At 48.1% G+C, this 25,066-nt stretch overlaps 1 protein-coding gene across 1 annotated transcript; it reads right to left on the minus strand.

The window, feature by feature from the left end:
• Positions 1-811: 811 nt before the first annotated feature.
• LOC143995801 (secreted Ly-6/uPAR-related protein 1-like) lies at positions 812-20,689 on the minus strand. The gene is made up of 3 exons (XM_077490512.1): positions 20,554-20,689; positions 15,939-16,067; positions 812-2,464 (listed from the first exon to the last, which is right to left on the minus strand). Exons 1-3 carry the CDS (start codon positions 20,603-20,605, stop codon positions 2,208-2,210), a joined length of 438 nt encoding a protein of 145 aa, XP_077346638.1. The 5' UTR covers positions 20,606-20,689; the 3' UTR covers positions 812-2,207.
• Between the last annotated feature and the right edge of the window lie 4,377 nt (positions 20,690-25,066).

Raw genomic sequence — 25,066 nt, forward strand, 5'->3', positions numbered from 1 at the left:
CACCAGCAACAAAAGATCCCCAAGTAGATACCATCAATAGACCTTCCAGAACACCCCATCATGCCAGTACATACATTCAGTGCTGGGGGTGCCGGTGTTGTGTCGAATACTGTCCCCCGTCGCATAGTGTCCACCCTGTACTGCGTTTGCGCAGTACGGAGGGCAAGGAGACGGCGAAAGTCTCCGACGATGAACGGCCAGGTTCAAGCCCACCATCCAAGTGGACATAGAGTTAGAATAAAAAATTGCAGAGCGAAGCGAGGCCGTGCCTGAAGCATGGCGAGCGAAGTGAGCCCGCGAGGGGACCTGTTACTAATTGCTACAGTATGTCCACTTGGATGGTGGGGCTTGCACCCGGACTCAGGGCAGAAGGTACTATTAACTGCGCAGGCGTCGTTCATCTTCGGAGACTTTCAGAGTCTCCTTGTCCTCTGTACTGTGCAAGCGCTGCGCCTGCGCAGTACGGAGGCAGACACTATCCGATGGGGGGACAGTTCTCGTCAGAACACCGGAACTACGACCCCCCACATTCTTGCTGAAAAAATGCCCTGGATGTAGCACCCTCCTAGTGTAGAGTGGGCTGCTAGATAAATGTATTTTCCACTGTAATCAAAGGAGTAAGGGGTTGATTAATTAGGGCTGCTCAGTGTTTCCCAGGCTTCTGCTCTGTTGCTCCTCCCTGTCTTCCAGAGGATTATAGAACCACAGTGTGTGGGGGGGGGGGGGGGGGGTGGAAGACATGCAACCTGGATATTTATGGAACACTAGCCAATCCCTGGGGAGGTGTGCCCAGAAGGTGACGAGGGACCTAATAAATAGCCAGAGGCCTGAGCAGCAGCAGAGTTCCTTGGTCCAGTCCTGCTGGGGGAGACCCCTGTGATGGGGTTTTGTCCCTGGGGCAGACTTCTAGAAGAATCCATTGGGGAAATACTGAGGTCCCAGCTAGGCTTAATTAGGGGGCCTACTCGCAAGCTTGAGTCCGGGGATCCAGTTGGGTCTGGAGAAGCTCACTGAAGAGAGCTAGGAGAACGTGGTGGGAAAGAGTCCATCTGTTCTATGGTGGTGTAAGTCTAGCAATAGCCCAGTGGATATCAGCAGGAGGCAACCAATGATCCTTTGGCTAAGCGAGTAAGCAACAACGTTGCTGAGGAGTTCCTGTCTGTTTGTAGCTTTTAGACCCTGGAAGGAGTCACCATCAGCATAGAGATCCTGTGGGACTTTTATTTATGTAATATGCAGCCTGAAAGTCAGGACATCCTCAGGTTATTCAGTTCTACAGTTTTCTGGGATATCCCGTGCTCCCTCTCCTTATCCCAGTTCACCGTTCTCACTAAAACCCCCCCAAAAGAAACCCTAAGCCCTTGTACACACGGTCGGAGATTCCGACGGAATGTGTCCGATCGGACCGTCTTGTCGGATATTCCGACTGTGTGTGGTCTCCATCGGACTGTTTCCCTCGGAGTATCCGACGGACCAAGTTTTCCAACTTATTGGTAAAATTTTCAGACAAAATGCTCCGATCGGACATACTTCGATCATGTGTAGAGAATTCCGATTGGACCAAGTGCCACGCATGCTCAGATCAAATTCCTACACCAAAGCTATTGGCTACTAGCCTGAACGTAGTCCCGTTGTAACGAAATAACGTCATCACGTCGGATTTCCCGACAACTTTTTGTCCGACCGTGTGTATACAAAAGTTTCGGACAAAATCCGTCGGACAAAATCCGACGGATTTGGTTGTCGGAATCTCTGACCATGTGTACAAGGGCTAAGACTGCTCTGGAACCAGTGGAAGGATGCAGGAAATGCTGTGTTCCTGGCTGTGTGTGCTCTAAGGAGGAAACAGAACCAAAATTCACCACAGGGGGGCACCACATATAGATGCTGAAAGAAGACATTAGTTTTCGTGACTTATTATAATTTAGGATTTAATCTATTTTATCATTACATACATAATTTAACATCTTTCTAATTTTTCTTAGTGGAAAATGAGAACCTCCAGTGGGACTTTCCTGCATCCCAGATATAAAACCAGGTGAAATCAATAACACAAAAGGTAACAAAGGCTCTAACCTTTCCCTTAAGCCACGTAAGAAACAAAAATGGTCTGGAGTTTCACTTGAAAAATGGCCGTAGCTGAACAGTTCGTCGGTGGAAGAGATATAGTCCATTAGGTGGCACTCGCGAGAGACCAGAAACTGTCATCAGACCCTTGAAGGGAAGAGAACAACGAACAAACTAAAGACCATAATGAGTCCGCCATATGCTCCGCTCTGCAGGTGGTAGGTCGATGCCCCACGGTGGTTGCTGGCTTTTGAGGCAACTCCATACTTATTGTTACACAGACTGCCTTCGCAGCAATAGAGTTCGGTTTCTGAGCCCAAGTCCTCCGAGTCGCTGTCGCTGCACTGTTTAGCACAGTCCCTGGTGACCATCAGTGTTGATGTTTCGTAGGGGAAGCCTGAAATGCACAAAGAGGGGAAAAAAAAAAAAGTAATTATCATAAAACAAACGCTAGCTTTGGTTGGACCAAATCCTGAAAATAGGGGTGAGGGGCTTCAGAGGAAGTGGTCCCTCTCAAACTCATCAAAAACCACATATCCAAGAGGAGCTGGGACTTCAAAATGTATTCGTTCAATAAGACGAAGAAAAAAGAATTATTCTACTGAGGCGGCTCACATAAAACAAGGCTCCCCGTCAGCGGGGACCCAGAATGTGGCTCAAAGCGTAAAAACACAAGAGCGGTGCCAGATCAGATTGTGAGATTTAGCATGCGATCACCTATTCGTCATGGGCTTCAATAATGCCCAAAGAGGCAGAATTACCAGGGCACATTAATTGATCAGTGGAGTATAAAATATCTCCAGAGTATCTCCATTACCAACCATTGACAGATAGGAATCTGTCATAGGTGGTGGTAGAGATACCAGTACTATATATGTTCAGCGTGGACAGCCACAGGGCTGAGGATCTTTGGTGATGTCATTTACCATACTTGGTTACGTCCCTAAATAAATAGTCAACTGGGTTGAGTGAAAGGCTTGGACCGAACCTTGAGCTCATCCCTAATGACCATATATGGTCAAATCATGGGAGTCCTCACAACACATACCCCCTTCCCCTTCTCCCCCTCCCCCCCTTTTTTTTTGTTTAATATATTGATAGATTGTATAAATATATATGAATTATTTTATGATGTTGATCTGATTGATATATTCTCTGTTGCGTTGCTCAAAAAGGCGAAACATGTAGAGCGCCAGAACATATCTGAGTTTTAGTTTTGTACTTGATACCCTGTCTTATTTACTTCCTGTATTAATGTATAATGTGTCATTTTCTGGATATACAGTGGTGTGAAAAAGTGTTTGCCCCCTTCCTCATTTCCTGTTCCTTTGCATGTTTGTCACACTTTTTGCCCCACTGATGCATTTGGCTGCTACTGTCAGGGGGTTTTTCGCCTTCCTCTGGAACAACCATAGGTTAGCATACCCCTACCTCCGGCCTCCTTTCCATTTTTACGCTATCCTAGGACGACTATTCCAGATCACAGCCAGACTTCTTTTCTAAGCGGAGACCTCCACCTTAAGTAAAGGCAACTGGAACAGCCAGCAACCGAATACAACAACTCCTTCCGCATCCATATAGGCATCCCCTGATCAACTTGCGCGCTAATAGCCTCAAGCACGGCGGCAAGTCTGATACCTAGCCCCACCTCAGGATCAATACCCTGATCAGGATCATCATCTTAGGCCCATAGTACCATCAACAGCATCCACAAACCATGTGCTACTTCAAATACTCAGCTGAAGTTCTGCACAGACTAAGGAACATCAACACCACATTGCCATCTTCCATACAAAAAATACTTCAAAGAGAACAACTATTAAAAACCGGACGACAAGCAGCTCCCAACCACAGGAAGACATCTACTCGACCACTACAATTAGATTGCGCCTTGATTAACGCCAGGTCTGCAGTCAAACATAGACTGGAAGTACACGACTTCATCATCGAGAACAATGTAGACTGCCTCTTCATCACCGAAAGCTGGTTAACCTCTGACTGCAACACCATCCTCACCGAATTGGTGCCGGAAAACTACAGGATCCTAACCGAACACCGGATAGGGAAAAAAGGAGGAGGCCTAGCAGTGATCTTTAAAGGTCACCTGGATCTCACTAAACCATCATCTCAGAACCCAGTGCCTTTTATGGAAACCCTGACGCTACATCTTCAACCAACACCCCATGACACCACTCATATTCTACTGTGCTACAGACCACCGGGACCAAAGTCCAATCTTCTTTCACCCCTCACGGAATCCTTTGCAATGCACACCCTAAAATTCAAAAATTTCCTGGCACTCGAAGATTTCAACCTTTGGGCAAACGAGCCTAAAGACCCCATCGCAACTGCCTGCATCAATCAACTAGAAGAACTGGGTCTACAGCAACTGATAAAGACTCCCACGCATGGGTCAGGACACACCCTGGACCTCATTTTCAAACAGAACATCGACGTCAACATACTCGACAACATAACTCTGCCATGGACGGATCACCACGCCATCAAATTCAAAATCACTACCAACATGACCAACGCAAAACGGAAACCTGTAACAACGCACTGGACCAGATCGCATAAAAAACTGTACTCCGAAGCCTTCAAAACCACTCTGTCCAAAAAAATATCTACAATAACCTTAAACCACTCTACGGAGGAAACACTCAACTCCCTGAACAAGGCATTACTGCAATCAGCAGACTCGGTAGCACCAAAACGCAGGGCTCTCAACAGGAAGAAAAATGCTGGATGGTTTAATAGCTCCCTCTCCGTACTAAAGCAAGAACGAAGAAGAGCGGAAAGAACATGGAGAAGAAATCCCACCGAGGAAAACCTATTTAACTACAAAGGTCTGACAGAGAATTATCGGAAAGCAATCTTCAAAGCCAAAAAGGACCACTTCTCATATACAATCTCAACGGCCGCAAACCAACCACAGGAACTGTTTAAACTGGTTAATCAATCAATGAATCCGGTGTGCCTAGAACCCCCAGAAAGCGAATCCCAGGATTACTGTGACAAACTGTCGGATTTTTTCATCGATAAAGTCAAAACCATCAGGGAAACAATTTGTCAGAAGAAAACATCCAACCTCAGCCAGCAAATACATAAAGAGGATGTCCGCACCAACATACCGCAACCGCCAAAATTTTCACTATCCCCAATTACCGTAGACACCGCAAAAAACATCATTAATAAACTGCGTGACAGTACCTCACCTATTGACATCATCCCCACAAAACTACTGAAAGAATGCTCCGACATCGTGGCTCCAACCATAACCCACCTCATAAACCGATCATTCCACGAAGGGATTGTTCCCAGCATCCTCAAACAAGGCATCGTCAAACCTCTACTCAAGAAACCAAACCTGGACCCTCAGGATCCAAACAACCGTAGGCCGATTACAAGCCTCAACGCCATTTCTAAGATCATGGAGAAAGCTGTAGTACATCAGCTACAACTTCACCTGGATACTCACAAACTCCTGGACCCGCTGCAATCAGGCTTCCGCCCGGGTCATGGAACAGAAACGGCTCTCCTCAAGATTTGGGATGACGCCCTCGAAGCAGCAGATGACGGAGAGCCGTGTCTCCTCGTACTGCTAGACCTAAGTGCAGCGTTTGATACAGTAGATCACAATACTCTACTCGTCCGCCTCACAGAAGTAGCCGGAGTCCAAGACATAGATCTCCAATGGTTCGCGTCCTTCCTAGGAAATCGGTCACAGACAGTGAAACTAGGAAAATTCCTCTCCAAAACTCGGGCAGTCACCTTCGGAGTCCCTCAAGGCTCTCCGTTGTCACCCGTTCTCTTCAACATTTACATTCGCCCACTCCTTCAAATCATCAGATGCTCAGATCTCTGCTTCCACTCTTACGCTGACGACACGCAACTTTATTTCCGGATCAATGGAAAAAAAGATCACCAACAACAACTTGAAAACTGCCTCAAATCAATAGAGGACTGGATGACCACCAACTCCCTCCAGCTGAACCAATCAAAGACAGAGCTTCTTATCTTACACCCAAATCATAAGCCCGCAACCAAAACCTCCTGGTCTCCACCAACCGTCTTTGGGCAGACTATCTCCCCAAAGACCAAAGCGAAGAGTCTCGGGGTTATTTTAGACGCACAAATGTCAATGGATGCGCAAATAGGATCTGTAGTCAGTCGATCTCACCATCTGCTGCGAATGCTTCGCAGACTCATCCCTTTTATCCCAAAGAATGACAAAGCAGTGGTAGTTGGAACAATCATTAATTCACGACTGGACTACGCAAACTCGCTTTACATAGGATTACCACAATATCAACTTGCGCGATTACAACTGATCCAAAACACGGTGGCAAGGCTGATAACAGGAAAAAAACCCTGGGAATCCATTTCTCCTTCACTGAGGAGCTTACATTGGCTAACCGTAAAAAATCGGATCACGTTCAAGACCCTTTGCCTCACCCACAAATGCGTGCATAGAGAAGCTCCGCAATACCTAATGGAGAAAATAAATCATTACACACCAAACCGCAGTCTTCGATCAGCCAACAAAAACCTCCTCCTCGTGCCCAAAGCCCGGTATAAATCCAAGGGTGATCGGAGATTCGCTGTCCAAGGGCTTCGGCTATGGAATGCTCTACCAATCAACATCCGCCTGGAAGAAAATCACCTGGCTTTTAGGAAAAAACTCAAGACCTTCCTCTTTTAGCAGATGATCAAAGCTCGCCACAGCGCCTAGAGGCGATTCAGTTCGCATTGTGCGCTATATAAGTATTTCATTCATTCATTCATTCATTCACACTTAAGTGTTTCGGAACATCAAACCAATTTAAACAATAGTCAAGGACAACACAAGTAAACACAAAATGCAATTTGTAAATGAAGGTGTTTATTATTAAAGGTGAAAAAAAATCCAAACCATCATGGCCCTGTGTGAAAAAGTGATTGCCCCCCTTGTTAAAACATACTATAACTGTGGTTGTCCACACCTGAGTTCAATTTCTCTAGCCACACCCAGGCCTGATTATTGCCACACCTGTTCACAATCAAGGCATCACTTAAATAGGAGCTGCTTGACACAGTAAGGTCCACCAGAAGATCCTTAAAAGCTACACATCATGCCGAGACCCAAAGAAATTCAGCAACAATTGAGAAAGAAAGTAATTGAGATCTATCAGTCTGGAAAGGGTTATAAAGCCATTTCCAAAGCTTTGGGAATCCAGCGAACCACAGTGAGAGCCATTATCCACAAATGGCGAAGACATGGAACAGTGGTGAACCTTCCCAGGAGTGGCCGGTCGCCCAAAAGTACCCCAAGAGCGCAGCGACGACTCATCCAAGAGGTCACAAAAGACCCCACAACAACGTCCAAGGAACTGCAGGCCTCACTTGCCTCAGTTAAGGTCAGCGTTCATGCCTCCACCATCAGGAAAAGACTGGGCAAAAATGGCCTGCATGGCAGAGTTCCAAGGAGAAAACCACTGCTGAGCAAAAAGAACATCAAAGCTCGTCTCAATTTCTCCACAACACATCTTGATGATCCCCAAGACTTTTGGGACAACATTCTGTGGACCGATGAGACAAAAGTGGAACTCTTTGGAAGGTGTGTGTCCAAGTATATCTGGCGTAGAAGGAACACTGCATTTCATAAAAAGAACATTATACCAACAGTAAAATATGGTGGTGGTAGTGTGATGGTCTGGGGCTGTTTTGCTGCTTCAGGACCTGGAAGACTTGCCATGATAAAAGGAACTATGAATTCTGCTGTCTACCAAGAGATCCTGAAGGAGAATGTCCGACCATCTGTTCGTGTACTCAAGCTGAAACCAACTTGGGTTCTGCAGCAGGACAATGATCCTAAACACACCAGCAAGTCCACCACCGAATGGCTGAAGAAAAACAAAATGAAGACTTTGGAGTGGCCTAGCCAAAGTCCTGACCTGAATCCTATTGAGATGTTGTGGTATGACCTTAAAAAGGCCGTTCATGCTCGAAAACCCTCTAATGTAACTGAATTAGGACAATTCTGCAAAGATGAGTGGGCCAAAATTCCTCCAGGACGCTGTAAAAGCCTCATTGCACGTTATCGCAAACGCTTGGTTGCAGTTGTTGCTGCTAAGGGTGGCCCAACCAGTTATTAGGTTTAGGGGGCAATCACTTTTTCACACAGGGCCATGATGGTTTGGATTTTTTTTCACCTTTAATAATAAACACCTTCATTTACAAATTGCATTTTGTGTTTACTTGTGTTGTCCTTGACTATTGTTTAAATTGGTTTGATGTTCCGAAACACTTAAGTGTGACAAACATGCAAAGGAACAGGAAATGAGGAAGGGGGCAAACACTTTTTTACACCACTGTATATGGAAATGAATATGGATTTCGTCTAGACTGTATAAACACTGACAGGATATAAAGTAGCACTTGATATGCTTTTACAATCCACCCTTTTTTTGTTCTAATTTTTAGTTTTTTAAATAAGAAATATATTTTTTGGATTTATCCTTTTTTATTTTTTAATTTTGCCTAAAAAGTCCAATAGAACCAACACTTTTCCTTGAGGTCTTTTGTGTGAAGGTTTTTTTCTTTTTTCTTTTCTTCTTTTTTCCCTTTTTCCCTATTTCCTTACAATTTTTTAATTGAAGTTATGATTAGGACGTGGCAATTGGTTTTTTGACTCTTGAGGGTATCCGCAGATGCCACCCTATGATAGATACACACCCTTATTTAACATATATGGTTAATGACATCATCCTTATTGCACCAATATGGTCAATGACTTCACCCAGGGTCCACTTTGATTGATGGTGGACTTTAGTAAGTGCACCCATGTGTTTATTTACTGTACATTTTGCTCTTTCTGGTGAATGAGCAATAAGAGGTACTAATGTACCCTGTACCCACCCCCCCCCCCCCCCCAGAAGGGGGTGGGTATTTGAGGGCCCCATATTTTAAAGGGGTTTCCACATTCTTTTATAAGCACTCTCACTTTTTTTTTTTAGGCCCTTATCCCTCAACATTGGTCATGACCATATTTGGTCATTTGGGATAAGCTGAAGATTTCGACCAACCTTGAGCTCATCCCTATTGACCATATATGGTCAATGACAGCATCTCTATTGAACAAATATGGTCAATGACATCACCCAGGATCCCCAGCCCCGAGTTAACATCACTGGATGCCTTAAAGGATGATGGATTTACATTGGGGACTTTAGAAGTGCGTCCGTGTGTTTATTTACTGTACATTTTGCTCTTTCTGGGAAAGCGTAATAAGAGGTACTAATGTACACAATACCCATTCCCCCTGGGAGAGGGTGGATATTTGGGGGTCCCTTATTATAAAGAGGTTTCCAGATTCCTTTAAAATCAATGACTGGATCAAGGGATCCCGATATTCTTTTTGAGGCTCTTAAACCTCAACATTGGTCATGACCATATTTGGCCAATTGGGATGAGCTAAAGGTTTCGACCTGAATCTTGAGCTCATCCCTATTGACCATATATGGTCAATGACATCACCCCGGATCCCAGCCCCATGTTCACATCACTGGACACCTTGATTGATGATGGAATTACATCAGGAGACTTTAGTAAATATGTTTGTGGTGTTTTTTTTTGTTTTGTTTTTTCACAATGTATTATTTCGGGGGAATGAGAAATAAGAGGTAATAATGTACCCTGTACCCATTCTCCCCGGGAGCAGGTGGATATTTGGGGTTCCAACAATATAAAGGGGGCTTCAAGATTCCTTTATAAGTACCCCCACATTCTTTTTTTGGGCCCTTATTCCTCAGCATTGGTCACAATTATATTTGGTCAGTTGGGATGAGCTAGAAGTTTCAACCAATCCTTGAGCTCATCCCTATGGTCGATGTGTGTTCACATCACTGGATGCCCGGATTGGTGATGTATTTACATCAGGGGACATTAGTAAGTGTTGCTCTTTCTGGGAATGAGTAATAGGAGGTACTAATGTACCCCTGTACCCAATTTCCCTGGGAGAAGGTGGATATTTGACGGTCCCATATTATAAAGGGGCTTCCAGATTCATTTATAAGCACTCCCACTTTCTTCTTGAGGCCCTTATCCCTCAACATTGGTCATGACCATATTTGGTCAATTGGGATGTGCTCAAGGTTTCAACTAAACCATGAGCTCATCCCTATTGACCATATATGGTCAATGACATCACTCAGGATCCTCAGCCCTGTGTTCACATCACTGGATCCCTTGATTAATGACACATTTACATCAGGGGACTTTAGTAAGTGTGTCTGTGTTTTTTTTTTTTTCAAATTTTGTTCTTTTGGGGATGAGTAATAAGAGGTACTCATATAACTGTGTATCCATTCCCACTGGAAGTGGGTGGATATTTGGGGTTCCAATATTATAAAGGGGGCTTCAAAATTACTTTATAAGTAACCCCAAATCCATTTTGGGGCCCTTATTCCTCAACACTGGTCACAACCATATTTGGTCAGCTGAGATGCTCTAGAGCAGTGATGGCGAACCTTGGCACCCCAAATGTTTTGGAACTATATTTCCCATGATGCTCATGCACTCTGCAGTGTAGTTGAGCATCATGGGAAATGTAGTTCCAAAACATCTGGGGTGCCAAGGTTCACCATCACTGCTCTAGAGGTTTTAACCTTCAAACCTTGAGCTCATCCCTATTGATCATATATGGTCAATGACATCACCCTGGGCTTCCAGATTCCCTTTTAAGTGCCCTCACATTCTTTTTTGAGGCCCTTATCCCTCAACATTGATCATGACCATATTTGGTCAACAGGGATGACCTAAAGGTTTCGACCGAACCTTGAACTCATCTCTATTGAACAAATATGGTCAATAACATCACCCAGGATCCCCAGCCCTGTGTTCACATCACTGGATACCTTGATTGATGATGGATTTACATTGGGGACTTTAGTAAGTGTGTTCATGTGTTTATTTACTGTACATTTTGCTCTTTCTGGGAATAAGAGGTACTAATGTACCCTGTACCCATTCCCCCTGGGAGAGGGTGGATTTTTTAGGGTCCCTTATTATAAAGAGGTTTCCAGATTTCTTTAAAAGTACCCCTATATTCTTTTTGAGGCTCCTATCCCCAAACATTGGTCATGACCATATTTGGCCAATTGGGATGAGCAAAAGGTTTCAACCGAACCTTGAGCTTATCCCTATTGACCGTATATGGTCAATGACAACAGTTCTATTGAACAAATATGGTCAATGGGATTACCCAGGATCCCCAGCCCCATGTTCACATCACTGGATGCCTTGATTGCTGATGGATTTACATCAGGGGACATTAGTAAGTGCAGAGCCGGACTTACCATTGGGCTTGACTGGGCTCAAGCCCATGGGCCGCGCCCAAAAGGGGGCCCCCACGGGCCCCGCTGAGATACATAGCCGAGTGTACTCGGCTCGGCTCCGCTCACAGTCAGACCCAGTCCTGCCGTATGATGGACATAACACAGGGACTGGGCGTGACTGTGAGCCGAGCTGAGTACACTCGGCTACTCTGGGCTCCGCTCGGGACTGCGAGAGGACCCGAGAGCCTCAGAGAGGACCTGAGAGCCGCCCAGAGGACCCGAGGGCTGCCGAGAGGACCCCCAGAGCCGCCGAGAGGACCCGAGAGCCGCCAAGATACACAGGACTCTGTTTCTTGCTGGCGCCATTTTTAAACTTCAAGACTGCAATGACAAGGCTGCAAATGACAAGGCTACACTGACAAGGCTGCAATGACACTGGACAAGGCTGCAGATGGACACTGATAAGGCTGCATTAATGGGCATTTAAATGTAAGTTTTTTCCTTAAACTTCCCTCCTGAAAGGTTTTTTCCTTAAACTTCCCTCCTGAAAGGTTTTTTCCTTAAACAGAGGGAGAGCACACAGGGGGACACTGGAGGGAGCACACAGGGGGACACTGGAGGGAGAGCACACAGGGGGACACTGGAGGGAGAGCACACAGGGGGACACTGGAGGGAGCACACAGGGGGACACTTGAGGGAGAGCACACAGGGGGACACTGGAGGGAGAGCACACAGGGGGACACTGGATGGAGAGCACACAGGGGGACACTGGATGGAGAGCACACAGGGGGACACTGGATGGAGAGCACACAGGGGGACACTGGAGGGAGAGCACACAGGGGGACACTGGAGGGAGAGCACACAGGAGGACACTAGAGGGAGCACACAGGGGGACACTGGAGGGAGAGCACACAGGAGGACACTAGAGGGAGCACACAGGAGGACACTAGAGGGAGCACACAGGAGGACACTAGAGGGAGCACACAGGAGGACACTAGAGGGAGAGCACACAGGAGGACACTAGAGGGAGAGCACACAGGAGGACACTAGAGGGAGCACACAGGAGGACACTAGAGGGAGAGCACACAGGAGGACACTAGAGGGAGCACACAGGAGGACACTAGAGGGAGAGCACACAGGGGGACACTGGAGGGACAGCACACAGGGGGACACTGGAGGGACAGCACACAGGGACACTGGAGGGAGAATACACAGGGGGACACTGGAGGGAGAATACACAGGAGGACACTGGAGGGAGAGCTAGCAGGGGGACACTAGAGGGAGCACACAGGGGGACACTGAAGGGTAAGTTAACAGGGGGACACTAGAGGGAGCACACAGGGGGACACTGGAGGGAGAGCACACAGGGGGACACTGGATGAAGAGCACACAGGGGGACACTGGATGGAGAGCACACAGTGGGACACTAGTGGGAGAGCACACAGGGGGACACTAGTGGGAGAGCACACAGGGGGACACTGGATGGAGAGCACACAGGGGGACACTGGATGGAGAGCACACAGGGGGACACTGGATGGAGAGCACACAGGGGGACACTGGATGGAGAGCACACAGGGGGACACTGGATGGAGAGCACACAGGGGGACACTGGAGGGAGAGCACACAGGGGGACACTGGAGGGAGAGCACACAGGGGGACACTGGAGGGAGAGCACACAGGGGGACAATGGAGGGAGCACACAGGGGGACACTGGAGGGAGAGCACACAGGGGGACACTGGAGGGAGAGCACACAGGGGGACACTGGAGGGAGAGCACACAGGGGGACAATGGAGGGAGCACACAGGGGGACACTGGAGGGAGAGCACACAGGGGGACAATGGAGGGAGCACATAGGAGGACACTAGAGGGAGCACACAGGAGGACACTAGAGGGAGCACACAGGAGGACACTAGAGGGAGAGCACACAGGAGGACACTAGAGGGAGCACACAGGAGGACACTAGAGGGAGAGCACACAGGAGGACACTAGAGGGAGCACACAGGAGGACACTAGAGGGAGAGCACACAGGGGGACACTGGAGGGACAGCACACAGGGGGACACTGGAGGGACAGCACACAGGGACACTGGAGGGAGAATACACAGGGGGACACTGGAGGGAGAATACACAGGAGGACACTGGAGGGAGAGCTAGCAGGGGGACACTAGAGGGAGCACACAGGGGGACACTGAAGGGTAAGTTAACAGGGGGACACTAGAGGGAGCACACAGGGGGACACTGGAGGGAGAGCACACAGGGGGACACTGGATGAAGAGCACACAGGGGGACACTGGATGGAGAGCACACAGTGGGACACTAGTGGGAGAGCACACAGGGGGACACTAGTGGGAGAGCACACAGGGGGACACTGGATGGAGAGCACACAGGGGGACACTGGATGGAGAGCACACAGGGGGACACTGGATGGAGAGCACACAGGGGGACACTGGATGGAGAGCACACAGGGGGACACTGGAGGGAGAGCACACAGGGGGACACTGGAGGGAGAGCACACAGGGGGACACTGGAGGGAGAGCACACAGGGGGACAATGGAGGGAGCACACAGGGGGACACTGGAGGAAGAGCACACAGGGGGACACTGGAGGGAGCATACAGGGGGACACTGGAGGGAGAGCACACAGGGGGACACTGGAAGGAGCACACAGGGGGACACTGGAGGGAGAGCACACAGGGGGACACTGGAGGGAGCACACAGGGGGACACTGGAGGGAGACACACAGGGGGACACTGGAGGGAGCACACAGGGGGACACTGGATGGAGAGCACACAGGGGGACACTGAAAGGTTATGTTAAGCATCCATCTTGTTTCTGTCAGCCATCTTAATATTCACAAACTTCCATTTTACAATATGTACAGTTTGAACACCCCTTTAACTTCTCAGATAACTGTCTCAACATGAGATTCTCCTAACTCATTTGTTCTCACACACTTATCTATAACTTTCACACATTTTCTCAGCATTGCTTTAGCTACAAAAGAAATCATGTACTGTCTCTTATCTTTTTCTCATATTAATTTAGCTAGCTTAGAACAAAGAACAATAGCGTTTTGTCTTGACCAGCTGTAATCGTCTTGATGTCTACTGAGCATGTCTTATTCTGTGTGACGTGAAATTTACTATATCAATCGCTTTGTAATAACTCAATACAATTAGTTCTTGAAGGACGCCATGGTGTGTGTGTGGTTTTATTTGTCCTTCGAGAATTGATTCCAGAGCGCTCTGAATTTATACAATACATTGGATCTAAGGTCTGAGAGGTTGAAGGGACCACCCTAGACACAGGATTAACCCTTTCAGACACTAGTGGGAGAGCACACAGGGGGACACTGGAGGGAGAGCACACAGGGGGACACTGGAGGGAGAGCACACAGGGGGACACTGGATGGAGAGCACACAGGGGGACACTGGAGGGAGAGCACACAGGGGGACACTGGAGGGAGAGCACACAGGGGAACACTGGAGGGAGCATACAGGGGGACACTGGAGGGAGAGCACACAGGGGGACACTGGAGGGAGAGCACACAGGGGAACACTGGAGGGAGCACACAGGGGGACACTGGAGGGAGCACACAGGGATACACTTGAGGGAGACACACAGGGGGACACTGGAGGAAGCATACAGGGGGACACTGGATGGAGAGCACACAGGGGGACACTGGAGGGAGAGCACACAGGGGGACACTGGAGGGAGCATACAGGGGGACACTGGATGGAGAGCACACAGGGGGACACTGGAGGGAGCACACAGGGGGACACTGGAGGGAGAGCACACAGGGGAACACTGGAGGGAGCACACAGGGGGACACTGGAGGGAGCACACAGGGATACACTTGAGGGAGACACACAGGGGGACACTGGAGGAAGCATATAGGGGGACACTGGAGGGAGCACACAGGGATACACTTGAGGGAGACACACAGGGGGACACTGGAGGGAGCATACAGGGGGACACTGGAGGGAGCATACAGGGGGACACTGGAGGGAGAGCACACAGGGGGACACTGGAGGGAGAGCACACGGGGGACACTGGAGGGAGCACACAGAGGGACACTGGTGGGAGACACACAGGGGGACACTGGAGGCAGCACACAGGGGGGCACTGGAGGGAGCACACAGGGGGACACTGGGGGGTGGGGGGACCAGGAAAGTATCATGGGCCTTCCTGCGGTCATGTTGGGGCTCGGGCCCCATACATCTGTACTTTCCCCCCCGTCCCTCTGTTGATGACCCCGGCGTCTCTCTCAGTTTCACTCACCCAATGCCTCTAATACGGGAGGGTAGGAGGGGCCAGCGGGGAGCAGCGCGCTGTTGGCTGTAATAATGCCATTGCCGATAATAAGACTGCTGCTTCAAGTGGCCTCTCAAGTGGCCGGGTCCGGGCCCCTAATGGCCTTGTGCCCTCAGGCGATGCCCGAGTGCCCGATGGGTCAGTCCGCCCCTGTGTATGGCCAGGATCACACCACCCAATTATCACATACAGCCACCATGACCCTGGTTGATGCCCCAATTGAATCAGAACACTCACTCACCCATGTTTGGACTCGATGTGACAGTTTTACAGTAAGTAAAGTTCATTGGACAGGTCTTGATCTCGTTGCAGTATTGTACTTCTGTCGGATCATAGCAGAAATAGCACTCCGTTCGGTTTTGTGTGGAGGCTGGTTGGAAAGACACAATATGAGTTAGTAATCTGACAAAGCATACTATACAATCATTCTTTCTAAGCAGATAATTAAGGACCGTAAACTTTAATATAACAAATAAAAGGAAACAACAGTGCTGGTAATCAAGCACTGAGAAGAAGTCATGCTCAACATATTTGAGATGTATCTGGTCTATAAACCAGAGGCGCTTGATGGACATTTGGATAAATGGTTCTATATTTAGAATGTATCCGGTCTATAAACCAGAGGCTCTGGATGGACAGTTGTGGAAATAGCTCTATATTTAGTATGTATCCGGTCTATAAACCAGAGGCTCTCGATGGACATTTGGATAAATGGCTCTATATTTAGGATGTATCCCGTCTATAAACCAGAGGCTCTCAATGGACAGTTGGGGAAATAGCTCTAAGTTTAGGATGTATCCGGTCTATAAACCAGAGGTTCTGGATGGACAGTTGGATAAATGGCTCTATATTTAGGATGTATCTGGTCTATAAACCAGAGGCTCTGGATGGACAGTTGGATAAATGGCTCTATATTTAGGATGTATCTGGTCTATAAACCAGAGATTCTGAATGGACATTTTGGCCCATTCTTTCACACAAAGTCTTCAAATCTTGAAGGTTCCGTGGGCCTCTTCTATGAACTCTGATCTTTAGTTCTTTCCACAGATTTTCTATTGGATTCAAGTCAGGTGATTGGCTGGGCCATTCAACCAGCTTTATTTTCTTTCTTTGAAACCAATGGAGAGTTTCCTTGGCTTTGTGTGTTGGGATCATTGTCCTTCTGAAATGTCCTCCCTCGTTTCATCTTCATCACCCTTTTAGATGGTGGCAGATTTTTATTCAAGAATGTCTTGGTACTTTTTTCCATTCATCCTTCTTTCAACAATATGAAGTTTGCCAGTACCGTATGCGGAAAAACAGCCCCGCCCACACCATGATGTTCCCTCCTCCAAACCTCACTGTTGGTATGGGGTGATGTGCCATGTGATCTCCATACATGGTGTGTACTATAGCATCCAAAGAGTTCAAATATGGTCTCATCTGAACAGACTATATTCTCCCCGTATTTCACAGACTTGTCTAAATGTTGAAATATACAAACATATACCGCGCTGTCCAAGCATGCAAGGGTAGCATCCAGCACCGCCGAAAATATAAGTGTCACATAGATAGTGAAAATTAATAGAAGATCCACCCCCAAAGTCACCAGTTACTGGAACGATTGGACTCAAATAGGTATACACCTAATGCCGCGTACACACGATCGGACTTGGTCTGCCGGAAAGGTGTGAATGGGCCCTTAGTTATTAATATGTAAAAATTGTAAAATCGAAAAGCGATATTAAACCCAAAAATGTCTTATATGGCAGCTTACCAATCCAGACATCCCAACCTGCAAAAACCTAATTTCGGGGAAGGTGGTAGATGAATGGAGAGGGGACACACAGGACACAGGAGTGATCGGTAGCGAAACGCTCTCTATGTCCCATTTAGAAAATGAAGGGGACGGTAAATGACATATTTACCGGCCCCTTCCTCCGATCTCCCCCAGCAGCAGGCGGGAGAGGAGAGAAGCTGGGGGACAAGGGGAGGAGGCAGGGGGAGGACACGGAGAGGGGGTCCGGAGGAGAACAGGAGGGGGGCGGAGAAGGACATGGAGGGGGGCGGAAAAGGACACAGAGGTGGGTCGCAGAGGAGAACACAGGGAGAAACTGGGAATGAACAGTGCGGCGGGAGGGACAGCTGTGATCACCGATCTCCCTGTATAGCTTTTTAGCCAACAGCTGAGGGAGGGAGCGGAGGAGGAGAAGTGTCTGTCAGCTGAAAAGCAATACAGGGAGGTCGGTGTTCACAGCTGTCCCTCCCACCGCACCAATCATTCCCCCCAGCCAGTATCAATAGACCCTCTGGTAGCCAGCTAAAAAAAAGGCTATTCCCTCAACAGTAGATCCCTCCCAGCAATAATAGAACCCCATGCATAAATATATCCCCGCCAGCAACAATAGATCCCCACACAACAATAAACCCCCCTCTGCTACAATAGACCCCCCTCAAAACAAAATACCACACCAGCAACAATGGACCCCCTGCAGCTACAACAAATCTCCCAGCAGCCAGTATCAATAGGCCCTCTGGCAGCCATCTAAAAAAAAAGGCTCTTCCCTCAACAGCAGATCCCTCCCAGCAACAAGTGACATCCCTAGCAGCAATAGAACCCCATGCAAAAATAGATCGCTGCCAGCAACAATAGATCCCCCACACAACACTAAACACTTCTCCTCAACAATGGACTCCCCCCCAAAACAAAATACTACACCAGCAACAATAGACCCCCTGCAGCTACAACAGATCTTCCAGCAGCCAGTATCAATATACACTCTAGCAGCCAGCTAAAAAAGAGTCTCTACCTTCAACAGTAGATCCCTCCCAGCAACAATTGACCCCCCCCCCCAGCAGAAATAGAAACCCATGAAAAAATAGATTCCCACCAGCAACAATAGATCCTCAAGCAGCCATCATCAATAAACCCTCCAGCACCCCTTCCAAATGCCCTGGTCTTATCTATGTAACTGTTACGTCTGCAGGCTAGCTTGTTCTTTTGAAGAACAACAGACTTACTGGCTGGATGACTATATGAAAATAGAGGAAAGAAAGCAGAAAAAAGAAAATGAAGGCAGCCATCACATCTAAGAATCGGTAAGCTACAGTATAGTGAATGTTTGCTTTTGGGTTTCATACCGCTTTTATGATCACTGATAGGCTCTGAACCGAGAGCTACACCTTCACCATGGAGAATTCCCGGCTTTTATCTCTATGGGTATCAAATCCCTTCCAAATCATAAATCAGTGTGATCAGGATAAGACAAGATATTACTGCAACTGCTGTTCCTCGATATTCCTGTATCCTATAATTATCTTCCATTCATAGTCCTATCCATTTATGACCGTTCTATTGCAAATATATTGAAATCAAATGCTTAGAGGCCCCCAGGGGTGGGGGTGGGGAGAAGATACTTGGAAACCCATTCCCTCTCTCATTAACCACCATTGACTTTCCTTTCTTTCCATTTTCCTTCATTGCCTTCACTTTTTGGATATCCTCATGTCACCGTAATTCTTCACCTACAGGCTCCGGTCACACCGGAGTGATTCAAAGTGCTTTTCTAGAAGCCCTTCAACACCCAACATGAGGATTCCCATTGTATCCTATGGTGCCCATTCCCACCCTGAGTGTGGTGTAGCCCGGAACGTGGTGTAGCCTAGATTGTAAGCTCTTCTACCTTCTCTATCCCCCCTTATACCCCAATAGATTGTAAGCTCTTCTACCTTCTGTATCCTCCCTTATACCTTAATAGATTGTAAGTTCTTATACCTTCTATATCCCCCTTATACCCTAATAGATTGTAAGCTCTTCTACCTTCGGTATCCCACATTATACCTTAATAGATTGTAAGCTCTTCTACCTTCTGTATCCTCCCTTATACCCCAATAGATTGTAAGCTCTTCTACCTTCTGTATCCTTCCGTATACCCTAATAGATTGTAAGCTCTTCTACCTTCTGTATCCTTCCTTATACCCCAATAGATTGTAAGCTCTTCTACCTTCTGTATCCTCCCTTATACCCTAATAGATTGTAAGCTCTTCTACCTTCTCTGTCCCCCCTTATACCCTAATAGATTGTAAGCTCTTCTACCTTCTGTATCCTCCCTTATACCCTAATAGATTGTAAGCTCTTCTACCTTCTCTGTCCCCCCTTATACCCTAATAGATTGTAAGCTCTTCTACCTTCTCTATCCTCCCTTATACCCTAATAGATTGTAAGCTCTTCTACCTTCTGTATCCCCCCTTATACCCTAATAGATTGTAAGATCTTCTACCTTATGTATGTTCCCTTATATCCTAATAGATTGTAAGCTCTTCTACCTTCTGTATCCCCCTTATACCCTAATAGATTGTAAGCTCTTCTACCTTCTCTACCCCCCCCCCCCCCCTATACCCTAATAGATTGTAAACTCTTCTAACTTTTGTATACTCCCTTATACCCTAATAGATTGTAAGCTCTTCTAACTTCTGTATCCTCCCTTATACCCTAATAGATTGTAAGCTCTTCTACCTTCTCTATCCCCCTTATGCCCTAATAGATTGTAAGCTCTTCTACCTTCTGTATCCTTCCGTATACTCTAATAGATGACACTTCTACTGTTACACAATAATAAAAAAATATCATAAAAAAGTAAAACTGCAAAAGAAAAATCTTCCATTTGATATGAGAAATATGAAAACTGGTCCCATTTCAGTGGCAGAAATCCATGGATGAATGCCATGGCCGAGGCCCCTCCATGGTCAGCGTTGTCTTGATTTTGATGTTATGATGTGTGAATTCCTCTCTCACTACGACACAAAGTTTCCATCTCTGAAAAAAATGTAACAAAAAAATGCCAGAAATCCGAAGCCAACAACTGCAGACTGCTTACCTGGGACTAAGAAAAGAGCTGCAGCCAGCAGGCAGGAGATCAGCACCTTCATCTTGGTGAGTCGCTGGAGAGGAATAGAGCAAGTGAGGCCCCTGTACAAAGTTTTATAGGTCCCGCCCACATTGCCTCATTAGCATAAAACTCAATTCAGAGGAAAAAAATGTGATTAAAATTCTGGCGGAGTTTGGAGGTGTTTGATGTCAGGTGTGATTGTTGTATAACATGTCCTAGGAGTGCCGGAGCTCTGATTACCCAACTTCTCCTGACACCTCTGCGACCGCTTCCCATACATTTCTATGGCTGGAGAGACGATCTCACATATCATTGCGTCACGCCAGTCACGTATTATTATAGATGGATGATTGGGCGCTTCAGCAGCAGCAACCCAGGATAGGACGTGTACCAGTGGCGACTTTTTAAAAAAAATTTAGGGGGGTGCAAACAAACTGAAAAATACAAAAAAAAAACATCAATTGCAGCCTCACTGTGCCCATCAAATGCAGACACTTATGCCCATCATATGCCACCACTTGTGCCCATCATATGCCACTAGGGATGAGCTTCATTTTCGAGTCGAACTCAGTAGGAGTTAGTGGGTGTTCTCTGTGTACCTTCAACACAGTATACACCGTTCATGATCGGCCGATTTTGCATTCTTGCTTTTCTGTAATTGAGCTGTTAGAAATCTGCAGGAGTTTGTGCCTGTTGTCTGCGTGTCCTGACCGCAGTATACACCGTTATATCCACCTATATAGCTCGCTATATTGCTCTTTTGTAATAGAGCTTGCAGTCAGTTGTAGGAGATTGTGCATGCTGTCTGCATGCCCTGACCGCAGCATACACCGTTATATCCACCTATATAGCTAGCTATCTTGCTCTTTTGTAATAGAGCTTGCAGTCAGTTGTAGGAGATTGTGGGTGTTGTCTGCGTGCCCTGACCGCAGAATACACCGTTATATCCACCTATATAGCTAGCTATCTTGCTCTTTTGTAATAGAGCTTGCAGTCAGTTGTAGGAGATTGTGCGTGCTGTCTGCGTGCCCTGACCGCAGTATACACCGTTATATCCACCTACATAGCTCTTCTCTAATTGAGCCATCTGCCATCTGCAGGAGTGGGTGTTGTGTGCCTCCAGCACAATATACACTACCCAATTGCTGGTTTTCCCATCTCCCTTCAGGCTATTACCATGCCTGGAAGGCCAACAAGGAGAGGCAGACAGCCGCAAGCCGATAAAAGAGGGCAAGCAGGCTCTGTGTCTAGAGACAACAGTGCTGGTCGTGGACACGGTGCATCGTCATCATCAGCACGTGGCCATGGGACGCTTGTCCTTCTTTTCGGCAGCTGGACGTGTTGAGCCGCATCATGCTGAAGACTTGGTAGAGTGGATGACCAAGCCCTCTTCATCCTCCTCATCCTCTCTCACCCAGGCTCAGGATAGTAGCAAAGCAGCTGCCAATGCATCGTCTTCCCTCGTCACAATGTCATCATCATTGACTCCTTCCCTAGACCCACCATGTCCTCCTGAGGAATCTCCTGAACTCTTTGAGCACAGTGTTGGGTACATGCTCCAGGAGGATGCCCAGTGTTTTGTAGGCTCTGATGATGATACTCAGCTAGAGGAAGGCAGTAGCGTGAGCGCAGAGAGAGGGGATGCTCAAGAAGGACAGCAATCTGGCAGTCATGTTCCACAAGCTGCAGCATACTGCCAGGTTTGCTCCAGCGATGAAGAGGGAAGGGATGATGAGGGCACTGACTCCACGTGGGTGCCTGGTAGAAGAGAGGAGGAGGAGGAGGCACATGTCCAACGAGGCAGGATGCCCTCCGAGGGCCAGCTTAGGGGCAGCACACCGACTGAATCACACCGCAGAGCTCCGCCTGTGCAGGGCGCTGCCTCTGCGCGTTATTCTAAAAGTTCTTTGGTGTGGGCCTTTTTTGAGACGAGTGCATCAGATCGCACCGCTGCTATTTGCAACATATGTCTCAAGCGTATCTCGTGTGGCCAAAACATCAGCCACTTGGGCACCACATGCTTGACCAGACATATGTTGACCTGCCATGCAGCTCATTGGCAAGCGTACCTCAAAGACCCACACCAAAGAACAAAGCGGACCTCTCCTTGCTCCTCATCAGCTGGGATCTCCAACCCCACTAGACCTTCAGTCCTCTCTGAAACCTGCTCTGAGAGGAATGAAGGTGTAGAATTAGGTGTGTCACAGCCAAGTGCTTCCGGGCACTCTGCTAGCAGTACACCCAAGTTCGATTATAGCAGGCAAATGTCCCTGCCCCAGCTGCTGTACCGTCGAAAGAAGTTCACTCCCAGCCATCCACATGCCCAGCGGTTGAATGCTAGCTTGGCTAAATTGCTAGCACTTCAACTGCTGCCTTTTCAATTGGTAGACTCAGCCCCCTTCCGTGAGTTTGTACAATGTGCGGTTCCTCAGTGGCAGGTCCCCAAACGCCACTTTTTCTCACGGAAGGCGATTCCGGCTCTCTACCGGCATGTGGAAGGCAATGTCCTTGCCTCGCTGGACAGGGCGGTCAGTGGTAAGGTGCATATTACAGCTGACTCATGGTCCAGCAGGCATGGACAGGGACGTTACATGTCTTTCACGGCCCATTGGGTCACTCTGCCAGCTGGGAAGGATGCAGGACAAGGTGCGGTAGTGTTGGAGGTTGTTCCGCCACCACGTTTCAAAATGCTACTACTGGTTGTGACACACCTCTCTCCTCCACCCCCTCCTTTTCTTCTTCCTCCATGGCCTCTTCCAGTGCTCTGTCCTCAGAACCAACGGTGCTCCGTAGGCGTTCTAGGGGCTACGCAAGTACGCAGGCAAAACAATGCCATGCCGTGCTTGCGCTGGTTTGTTTGGGGGACAGGAGCCACACCGGGGCAGATATTTTGTCAGCTCTGCAGGGGCAGGCCAAGAGGTGGTTGACGCCACGCCTGCTCAAGCCAGGAATGGTAGTTTGCGACAATGGCACCAACCTCCTCTCCGCCCTCCGACAGGGACAACTGACACATGTGCCCTGTGTGGCTCACGTCCTTAACCTGGTGGTGCAGCGGTTCTTGGGCAGGTACCCGGGCTTACAGGATGTCCTGAAGCAGGCCAGGAAAGTCTGTGTGCATTTCCGCCGATCATTTAATGCCTGTGCTCGGCTGGCTGAGCTCCAAAAGGAGTTGAACCTGCCCAAGAACCGCCTTATATGTGACATGCCCACCAGGTGGAACTCAACGTTGGCCATGCTGCAGCGGCTGCACACACAGCAGAGGGCCATCAATGAGTACCTGTGCGACTACGGCACCAGGACAGGGTCAGGGGAGCTCGGTTTTTTCTCACAATGCCAGTGGGGCATGATCAGGGATGCATGCACTGTCCTGTCACCGTTTGAGGAGGCCACAAGGATGGTGAGCAGTGACAGTGCATGCATCAGTGACACTGTACCTCTTGTCCACCTGTTGGAGCATACGCTGTGTGGAATAATGGACAGGGCACTTGAGGCAGAACAGAGGCAGGAAGAGGAGGACTTCCTTGCCTCTCAAGGCTGCCTTTATCCAGACAGTGTTCCTGCTGTCCCACCCATCACACAGGAAGAAGACGAGGAGGAGGAGGAGGAGGATGATTGTGTCAGCATGGAGGTGGAGGCTGGCACTCAGCAGCAGTCCCAAGAAACCCGTGGACTTGTACGTGGCTGGGAGGAGGTAGCTGCGGATCATGTTGTCCTTAGTGACCCAGAGGACTCCGGACCGAATGCCTCAGCTAACCTACGCTGCATGGCCTCCCTGATCCTGCAAAGCCTGCGGAAGGATCCTCGTATTCTTCGGATCAAGGAGAGGGACCATTACTGGCTGGCCACTCTCCTTGATCCACGGTACAAGGGTAAGGTTGCCGACCTTATCTTGCCGTTGCAGAGGGAGCAGAGGATGAGACATCTCCGGGAGGCCTTGCAGAAAGCTCTGTGCAACGCGTTCCCAGAGACTGGGAGGTTACAAACTCTTCGTCCTGGACAACGTGTTGCTGAGGCATCGGTCAGAAGGAGCGGTGGAGAAGGTGGCCGCCTGACCGATGCGTTCAGACAATTTTTTAGTCCACAGCCCCAAGGTATGATCGGTTCCAGCAACCATCGCCAGCGTCTGATTTACATGGTGCAGGAATACCTAGGGTCAAGGTCAGACTTGGACACCTTTCCCACCGAAAATCCTCTGGCTTACTGGGTCTTGAGGATGGATCACTGGCCAGAGCTTGCACAGTATGCAATTGAGCTACTGGCCTGTCCTGCATCCAGCGTTCTTTCGGAACACACCTACAGTGCTGCTGGTGGCTTTGTCCACCGACTCAGTTGATCGACTGACCTTCATCAAGATGAATCAGTCTTGGATCACCCACAGCTACCAAGCACCTGAAGCTGATGTAACCGAAATAATTTGTTTTTTAAATTTCACATCCCTTCAAGACTGCCTATGCTGATGCTGAGTGACTGTCCTGTTCTGTTGATTGTCTATCCTCTTCCT

Source organism: Lithobates pipiens, unplaced genomic scaffold, assembly GCF_037356315.1.
Source record: "Lithobates pipiens isolate NorthernLeopardFrog02 unplaced genomic scaffold, aLitPip1_a1.2 Scaffold_19, whole genome shotgun sequence".
Taxonomy (NCBI): domain Eukaryota; kingdom Metazoa; phylum Chordata; class Amphibia; order Anura; family Ranidae; genus Lithobates; species Lithobates pipiens.

What these genes read in the sequence shown, in the direction of transcription:
- LOC143995801 (XM_077490512.1), bottom strand. Translation starts at nt 20,605, where the DNA reads ATGAAGGTGCTGATCTCCTGCCTGCTGGCTGCAGCTCTTTTCTTAGTC. An exon ending in AGCTCTTTTCTTAGTCCCAG is followed by an intron (nt 16,068 to 20,553) that starts GTAAGCAGTCTG and finishes CTTTCCAACCAG; the next exon opens with CCTCCACACAAAACCGAACG. An exon ending in CACATCGAGTCCAAACATGG is followed by an intron (nt 2,465 to 15,938) that starts GTGAGTGAGTGT and finishes TGTGCATTTCAG; the next exon opens with GCTTCCCCTACGAAACATCA.